The 10,000-nt window shown below is 38.6% G+C and overlaps 1 protein-coding gene across 1 annotated transcript in view; it reads right to left on the minus strand.

Annotated features, from left to right (window-relative positions):
• Positions 1–806: 806 nt before the first annotated feature.
• Positions 807–10,000, minus strand: part of LOC125038524 (phosphatidylinositol-3-phosphatase SAC1-like) — a 9,936-nt gene continuing 742 nt past the window's right edge. The window contains exon 2 of the mRNA XM_047632022.1: positions 807–5,006. Within this exon, the coding sequence (XP_047487978.1) occupies positions 3,184–4,983 (1,800 nt within the window). The 5' untranslated portion in view covers positions 4,984–5,006 and the 3' untranslated portion in view covers positions 807–3,183. The remainder of the gene's footprint in view (positions 5,007–10,000) is intronic.

Genomic DNA, 10,000 nt, shown 5'->3' on the forward strand with positions numbered 1-10,000 from the left:
TGTGTTGCAGAGAGAGACAGTAGGTGCGTAGAGAGGGAGAGAAAGGGAAAGAAATAGATATGTAAACAAACAAACACAAACACACGCACACGCACACGCACACGCACACGCACACGCTCACACACACACACACACATATTCGTATTACCTGCAAGAGTAAGGATAATATGCATATGAGAGCTATTCACACGGTCGTGAGTTCACCCCTTATTCGAAAAAGAACTTCGAGTATAGGATAAAATAGCTATACTTCCATTTTAAATTGTCCTTTGCCTTATGTACTGCATTGAATTACTTAAGATATCAATATTATATCAAGAATCTATGCTATTATTTGTTTTACTCATTCTGCTTTCCAAATTCACGCACGTGTTAAATGTATATCCATTCTGTACTTCATTCCTTTCCTGTTCCATAAAATATCATGAATGAGAATGTAGAATTCCACGAAGCAGGATATGCAATTAACATCCTATTATTTCTTATTCAACATATCTCTGGAAAAAAAAAAATGTGTAATATAACTATGAGTGTATAATCTGTTCGTCTTCCCTGAGCATTTGGAAGAATAAGTGTACTTAGGTATGTATACTATTCGTTTCCCTTATTCTCTAAAATAATTAACTGATAGGATTTGCAATTAGTTATATTGAATATATTAACCAACATCTGAATCATACAAGTTATAGGTTCATTAAATTCTTCGCACATTACGACTTTTTCTTAACATAGAATTCATATATGAAACTCAAGAGGAAGCAAGTCCTTAGGTCTTTTATAAACATCTAAAAAATAAAAGCAATCTGTAAGCAGCCAGTATCCTTTATTGATTTATCAGTCATAAATATAGTACATGAAACAAGATACCCAAACTATAACATTCCTGACAGTTAATGGAAGGTTATGCATTGTTAGTACACTGGGTAAGTATGTCTGGTTAACCATTATACTGACAAGGGTTGCTGAGATCACTGTATCATCATATTCATCGATTCGAAAAAGTTCACAGCAGTTTTATAGTCCTTTTTTTTTCTCGTATTTTAGTTTGGAAAATACGCAAATGAATAGTCTTTTATTTATATTTTCTTTTCATTACCTGAGAATGTCAAAAATAATCTTAGTTGATATTCATGAGAACTGATGCTGATTATTCCTGATGCTTTAACACAATGATTGAGAATTCTATAAGTAAATCCCTATTATCCAGATTTTAATAAACAAACATTTCAAGTTCTTTTTCTTTTGTCACTCTAAACAGATATTTTCCTTTAAGGAAATCTATTGGGGCTTCAGTTCTAATAAAAAAAAAAAATAAATAAATAAATACAAAATGCAAACTCATACAGCATGCTTTGTAATCAATATCAGTACATATATTCAGGTCCTATCATTATGGTACATATGCACTGCCATAGTGTATTGTATTCGATGTTAAATTGGGACAGCCTTGATTTCTTTTTTTTTCTCTCTTAAATTTAACATCTCTATATTGACATGGTCTACATGTTTATCAATCTACTTTTCATCATTTGCTTTAAAAATATGTACCCACTATTTACATTAAAAAAAAAAAAAAAATAATAATAATAATAATAATTAAATAAAAAAAAAATGAAAAAAAACAAAAAAAAATAATAATAATAATATGCAGGGTTCCTTAACAACACGAATATCAACTCTATGGTCAAACATACAAAAGAAATGTATACAAAAGCATATTATAATAAAGTTTCAATATTCACTTATGCTTATTTTCATTTCAAACTATGGAATGTATTTAAAAATATCTAGTATTAGGACAACTGGGAGGGTAAATATTGCATGGAAAAAGAAATTTGGTGTTCTTGCACATTTTGTATTTGTTAAATTGGACATCTTCAGCTATGGAATTAATGAAGCTAAAGACTGTGATACATTTTCGGGTAAACTGGTACTGTATTTATTACCAATTTGGAAGAGAGCGGTAATTTTTATTCAAACTAGAATTTTCAGAGTTACAGAGTATAGAGACACTTAAAACACACATAATAACTGAAGTATATGGTAGTGGAGATAGAGAAAATCAAAATAGGCTAAAATCAGTTCAGGACTTACTGCCTAAACAAAGGTACACACCTTTCCAAATAAAGATTTTTAAAAATAAAAAACACACATTCTCAATATCTCTTTATCATTGGTATATTAGCTATGTTGCATCTAAATTCTCCCAGCACTTGAAGCTGCTCATAGAAACAAAGCCTATATTGACAGAAAAAAAACACAATGTACATATATACACATAAAACTTCTTTTCATAAGAATTCCAGGCTTGATCTTCCAATGTTTCCAACAAACCAATTTAGCCGTTAGTTGAGAATCATAAGTGCGATTCATTATTCAACCTCCAAACACCTTATGTACATTGCGTGTTTTCTTGCGATCACCTAGCCACAGAATAGTGGTCCTGTCTAATCATTGCCATTATCTAAGGAATAAACATCACAATATTCTAGCCTGTCACCCACAGCCCTCAGGTTTGGTAGCATCTAAATCATTACCAGCATTCAAAGTCATAAAAAAATTTGCCTTTATGTACCGGAAGAGATTACTGTCAAAGGAGTAATCTTCTCTTCTCTACGTGTATTTCTTCTTGTCGGTTTTTACTTCCTATTTTGTACATGCATTTCGTACATTTAATTTTCTTTGTTGTTCTGTGACAGATTTCAGAAGTTTCATTTTGTACCTTTATGTGGTAGCAAATCTAACTGTGAACAAGCACTGTAAATGCTTATGCAAAGACATGCAACAAAAGATTTCACATGTATAACTTACAAAGTTAATCTGTAATAAAATAAAATCTAAAGTTAATACTGCAGTGCAAACCGTATAAAAATGGCAATGCTTGGATGGTGATGTGTGTATTATATATATACATATAAATATTGAGTTTCATATCTACATTGTGTGCAAAACTCTATATTATTACATTTATATTAATAAAAAAAATCAGACACCTTAAACAGCCTTAAACACTTAAATCCTATATAAAGAAAAAAGTTCACGGCATCAAATACCCAAAACAAATCTGACAGGCTAGAAAGTTGAAAGAAAACAAAAATAAAAACCAATGGGAAAAATCATAAAATGAAGACATGTACAATGGCAGATATTAATCTACACAATCTGTGTATGCTAGGGAGGAGATCAACCAATTCTAGGAGGGGTTGTGAGATGATTAAGAGTTGAGAGGCAGAGCCGAGGGGAGTTGACAAGGAGTCGACCCTGCATGAGAGTGGCTAGGAAGGCCACCACCATCATCCCAAACCAGAAGAGGAGTGAGAGGAGCGTGAAGGAGGAATACTCAGAGGGCAGCAGGATGCAGGCGAACACCATCAGGAGGGAGAAGAAGAAAGCACTGGGCAAGAGGAGCAGTCGGGTGTCGCGGTTCTTATTGAGGGGGCAGAGTCGCGTGGCTCCCTCATTGGCCTCCACCTGGTATTTGCCGAGGAACATATCTAGTGCATCTTGGCGGTCTCCATCAAAGAAGTTGTTCTTGATGTAACGCACGCAGCTGTTCCACAGGTCTCTCATCATGCCCATGTGGGTTCGCTTCCCTGTGCGGGTGAAGTCAGTTTTTAAGGCTCCTGTTCCTGAATATTCAGTACTTACTATATCCGCATTATCTGCCCACACATTTTTGAACATGCTCTCAAAGGAAAATTGATCCTCAATTTTCTGCTTTTCAATGAGAATGGCCATCCTTGTCAATACTGACTGCAGTTGTTTTCTTGCTAGCATGGACTGCACAACATTCGTTCTGTCTAGACAATCAATGCAGTTGGTGCGGAATACTCCCTCCTGTTCGAGTAGCACAACACCATCACGAAAGAGAAAGTAGCCCATTGTATCTAGGTCTGGTGCTAATCGATCCATCAGTATACTCAACCTATCCCAGCGCATTTTGCGGCACTCATGGTGGAAGTCAAAATATTCATACCTTACGTTGTCCCTAATCATCTGGCTGGAACTTGTCTCTATGAGGTGTTTAAAGGCTTCATGCAGCTTCCCTTCCACACCCTTCTGGTCAATCAGATTCACAGCCACTTGCTTACCATAGCACAGGACCTGAGACTCAAAGTGCCGACTAAATGCCTCTTCATGATTGGCATTTCCTATGCGTGGAGCAGGTTTGTATTTCAGGTTTGGCTCCTGGGACCAGTAAAGAGGGATGGAGCCTCGCGTCTGGACAAAGGATGATCTGAAATCTCGGAACTCGATTATCTGTTCCGTTTCTACATAATTGGCCACAGCACCTTCCTGGTCTATGCCCCTCGTCCACATGCGAGTCCCTGCTCTATAAACACTCCTGCGAGATATTATAGCCCAGGTAAACCATTCACCATTAATGCTACTCGGCTTGATAGATATAAAACCATGAACAAGAGGGAGACAAAAAGCACTCATTTCTGGTTGTACACAAAGATCTCTCAACAGATGCTGATTCCACACAAATCTTACATCAGCTCTCTCATGCAAAGCCATCTGCAGGAAATCTTCAGCAGTATAATACAGCCGCTGTAAAGTATGGGTCAAGTCATAAGTGTAAGAGAAATAGAAGTATGGTGTGGAAAGAACTTGCTGCAACATGGATAGATATTTATCATTGTACAATTTCTGTTCTGCTGTTAAGGACACCAATGACCTGGCATAGGGAACTATCTCTGTGTCTGCCAACCGCCATATTGTCTGCTTGTTCAAGGTTCCTACTTTAATCCTCTTCGTGATCAAGATCAGGTACGGGCCTGCTATCAGGTGGATCACCCCCACTAAGCCATATATATTCTTCCGAGAAGCGCTGAAGGGAATCTGTCCACTATTCTCCTCCAGAGTGATCTCATGGCTAACTCTGTCTATGACCAGCAGCTGCTTGGAGTTAACAGGTTCTACAAAGAATCTGTCATCCGTACAGTGAAAAACCAGCTCCTCTGCCACATCAGCAGACATCTTGAACACAGGCACCTACAGATCTGGGGAGAAAAAAAGGATATTACTATATGCTCAGCAAAAGAGTTCACTACCTGAAAATCAGTGTAATTTCCTTGCAAGCACACCCACTCTACTGGTATAATTAAAATAAAGAAAAATCATATTTCTAAATGCATATAAAATCACTTTACATCAGAATGCCTATCATCATTTGCTCAAAAGGGGAGGGGGAGGGGGAGGGGAGGGAGGGAGGGAGGGAGGGAGGGAGGGAGGGAGGGAGGGAGGGGAGGGAGGGAGGGAGGGAGGGAGGGAGGGAGGGAGGGAGGGAGGGAGGGAGAGGAGAGAGAGAGAGAGAGAGAGAGAGAGAGAGAGAGAGAGAGAGAGAGAGAGAGAGAGAGAGACAGGAGACAGAGACAGAGACAGAGAGAGAGGGAGGGAGGGAGGGAGGGAGGGAGGGAGGGAGGGAGGGAGGGAGGGAGGGAGAGGAGAGGAGAGAGAGAGAGAGAGAGAGAGAGAGAGAGAGAGAGAGAGAGAGAGAGAGAGAGAGAGAGACAGAGAGACAGAGAGACAGAGAGACAGAGAGACAGAGAGACAGAGACACAGAGACACAGAGACACAGAGACACAGAGACACAGAGACACAGAGACACAGAGAGACAGAGAGACAGAGAGACAGAGAGACAGAGAGAGAGAGAGACAGAGAGAGAGAGAGACAGAGAGACAGAGAGACAGAGAGACAGAGAGAGAGACAGAGAGAGAGACAGAGAGAGAGACAGAGACAGAGACAGAGACAGAGACAGAGACAGAGACAGAGAGAGAGACAGAGAGAGAGACAGAGAGAGAGACAGAGAGAGACAGAGAGAGAGACAGAGAGAGAGACAGAGAGAGAGACAGAGAGAGAGACAGAGAGAGAAGGTAATCAACAGACAGACAGAAAGGCACAAAAAAATCAAGAGTAAATCTTGGCAAACAAATTAGCATTGTCTCACAACTCTATCAATTACCATTAATACCTATGATATTAGTTTCTACAGTTAATTTGGTCTTAAGGAATTTCATCAATTAAAGTCAACTTATAATATGAGTGAGTGATAATTTGGATTACTGTATCTATACATAAGCTAATTGATTTCTTTGAAGTTCTACTACTATCTGTCGTAGTTTCATTAAACATTGCCATAGCTAACATATGTCTACATCCCCTTGCACTAAAAGGCCATGATTATAGCCTGGCAGGCAGACAACTAACGGACATCTTCATCTCGGTTACCCTCTGTATACATCGCATGGTCATATGAGCAAGTCATGAACCGAGGCTAACTACCAGACTCCAGCCACATCACTGGCCAATGAGCCCCACCTCAGAGAACAGTCAGCCAATCAAAAAATTAGGGCTTATTTACAAGTAGAGTATTTTTAAAATAGTTTTTTGCATGCTTTGTAAGGTTTGTCAGGAGTGTGAATATTATATACACATACACATACATACATATATAAACAGATAAATAGAAATAGATAGATAGATATAAACGACAAAACCAGATCACATGAAGGGTGATGTTTGTTGGCCTTTGCTGGAACACAAAGCATACAGGCCAATGTGTTGTTTTCTACTCTAAGCAATTACCTATTCTCAAACAAATGCATATCATTTAAAAATTAAAATGAGCCACTCTAATGTTTGGCAGTTTCTGGAAAAGGTCAAAGCAGAAACAAGTATCATATATCAAATCATTTCTATCAATTTGCGAGATAAGAGTTATGGATAAATTAGCAATTCTATCAACTCTAAGGCTTGTTTAACCCAGCCCACGCTGAAACTCATGGGCAGTATCAAGACTCCTTGCCTCGTCTTTTCTGAAGTCCATATTTGTTACTTGTTATGCTGTATCAAGATGGTAATAGAGAGTTTTCACTGAGCAGACTCCATATAGTCTACACTCTGTGCAATAATGGTAACAATAAGTAATACTGTGTTATTTGTATAATCATTTTATATATTCATATTATTTAATTTTCCATAACACACAATGTGTTGCCAGGATGGGCAGGCAAGAATAGGTTCCTGCACATAGATATAGCATTCTCCTTGAGTTAGTGCTCTTCCAGGCATAGCCCACAGATGGTACACTGCACCCTCATTAACCAGTGGAAATAATGCAAGAGCTGCTTCCTTGAGGCCCAATGTGTTATCCCTCTAGAAAATTTGTGAAATCATGTCCAGACGTCCCCATCATCCACCACTCACCCACTCCTTGGCTAAGTTTTTTTTCACAATGAGACATCCCTGTCACACAGTGCCAATGGGTTAATGTTATATCTGAATTGCATCTAAGGGCTATATGGTTATATGAGCAATTTATTGCCAAGAAATCCCTAAGAACAAGTGTGCTTTCCTAGGATGCAGTTACATCACAGACTGTCCTTATCATCCACTGCTTTCAAGAGCTTGAACATATAACATATAAAGTCCACAGACTGACAAGAAATAATGCATAAAGCAGTAATGTGAGCGTAACCAGTCAGATTGCCAGAGAAGTGACATTAGTGACAGAAAACTGCTGGTTATACAACCTACTCCTGTGTGAAATGAAAAATTACATCCACTAATATTAAATTTAATCTGAAGAAGCAAAATCATACATGGAAATCAACAAACAAGTATCAAGGAAAATGACGCATGGAGAGCAAATTCAGTAATACAAAGAAATACATGTTACATTCATATGTTACACTGATACGTTACACATGTACTGTCATCTACCTTGACAGTTCTGTTGTCACAGTAATCATTACTCATTTCAAAAGCAAACTTAACAGTGCTACTTGTGTTTGAGTTCTTTCACAATATGTCACTGAAATGAATTCTTTGTAACTGTTAAAATCTAGGGATAACACAAAATTCAGTGCAATACAATAACTCTGATTTGCCCTGGATTAGTGTGTCCATATTGTAAAGATTAAATTTTTCCACCTACTTTTACATCTTAATATGCCTGTTATGAGCAAATCCACTCATATCCCTGCCCATAATAATAATAATAATAATAATAATAATAATAATAATAATAATAATAATAATAATAATAATAAGAATAAAATATAAATAAATAAAATAAAATAAATGAAAAAAATAGCTATGACATGTCTAGTCCTGCTGTAAACTTTAACCATAACATTTGTAGTCTAAGAATGATAAATTGAGAGATATTTTTTTTAACCTGACCTAAGCAGACCTAATCCTGAATATGGTTAATTTTCATGGTATGGATGCACTAAGTTAGAAAGAGAATTTTCTTGTACAGAACTAAAGGTTGCAGTTGTCTGTATAAGGAATAATCTGCCGACACAAATGATAATGCCATGAATAAAAGAAAAAGGTCGTGAAAACACAACTCGCAGCCCAAGTCTACTCAGTGCTTCTGCCTTTCAGCTCTGGCTCATCATGCATACCAAGATGAAGACAGATGTTTGTAATAAGACACTTTGGACACCTTAAACAGAGAGACGGACCAGAATCTCATGCCTGTCAGACAATCTCCGAAGAGCTGTCTCATCAACAAGCTACCTCACATCACAGCCAATCAAAGTTGTAATGTTGGTAACCCTCCATCAGAAAAGCTGCCTGAAGTGTCTCTGAATATGAGTGAAACTTTGCCAGGGGGGTATCAATTTGCTAGGGCAAATTGATGATGATATTGCAAAATTACTGTCATCTGTACAAAAAATAATCTGCAGACACAAACAGTAGTGCCACAAATAAAGACTTCAGAAAGTGCCGCTCACAGCCTTGTTCACTCTGTACTCCCAAGTTTCAGCTCTATCTTGCCATGCATGCCGAGGTGAAGATGTTTCCCTGGGGGGTGCCAGGGGGGCAGGGCCCTTATCAATCCTCCCTTTGGGCAGGCCCTTCGGGCCTGCCCATTGCCAGCATCTTAGATTGCTGAATAAATTTTGTCACGGAATTGGTTACTCACTCTCTGGCGAGTCCATCCGTACCATAAAGAATTACCTAAATCTGGTAGTGCGTGGCATGTTTCTTCAAGCTACACCCCAAACTCTCCCACATTCTTCCAGCGCCTTGTACCTCTCTGTCCCCCAAAGTTAATTACATTAACATGTCATAGCACATCATCTTTACATTTGGATGAATATAGAAAGTTGGTTGGTTGGAATGATTTGCAAAGTTCTAGCTTCGTCCGGGCCTTCTAAATATGGACAGGCCTGTGTCAGCTTTTTATAGCTGTCTCATTTGATTGTCTGACACTTGGTGCTTACCGTGGCGGTGGGATTGCCAGCAGGCGCTCCTGCCGCCATGGTGTAAGCATATCGCATAACCTCTTTACCAGCACAGCGGCTGTTGTAGGCGGTCCCTGTCTCAGGAATTGTGTATGCTCACAATTCTCTAAGTAGTGAACTAGTGTGGCGTTCGCCTCGCCGCAGTGCATGCAGCACCTCTCTTCGCGTTCTATTGTTTTAATAATCTGCCATGCACAGTGGTAACCTATACGCATTTTGTGAAGAATGACTTCGGTACCTCTGTTGATTATTTCAGAGAGTGCCAGTGGTTCATAGCCTGTGGCGTCTGAGAACCAGCTGGCCGAGGGGGAGGTTCTCGTTTCCTCTCTGTGAAGCTGCAGGAGGAAGGTACGGCCGACCAAGGGTATATAGTAAGTTTTTGTTTGTATGGTTTATAAACTGATTAAAATTATGCAGTAATAGTATATAGTAACAAACAGCCTGTATTTCTGTTTGCTATAGTGATCTTTATTCAAATAGACCTGTAGACTAGCAAATAAAGGAGAACTGTGTCATTCTAGAGCATGTTCCTATTGAGACTGCATACTACACATAATTACCTCTATGCAATCAAACCTTAACACTCATCCCCCTTTCCCTAAGACAGTATTAGGTCTACTGATTTGTGCAAAAGCAAAATACACCAATGGCAAGCTGATCTACATGCAGGTATTCAAATATCAACATTTGTCTTCCGTTTACAGTTAACATTTAAGTCACTCAGGTTCCATCGGCAA

This window comes from Penaeus chinensis, chromosome 25 (genome assembly GCF_019202785.1).
Source record: "Penaeus chinensis breed Huanghai No. 1 chromosome 25, ASM1920278v2, whole genome shotgun sequence".
NCBI lineage: Eukaryota > Metazoa > Arthropoda > Malacostraca > Decapoda > Penaeidae > Penaeus > Penaeus chinensis.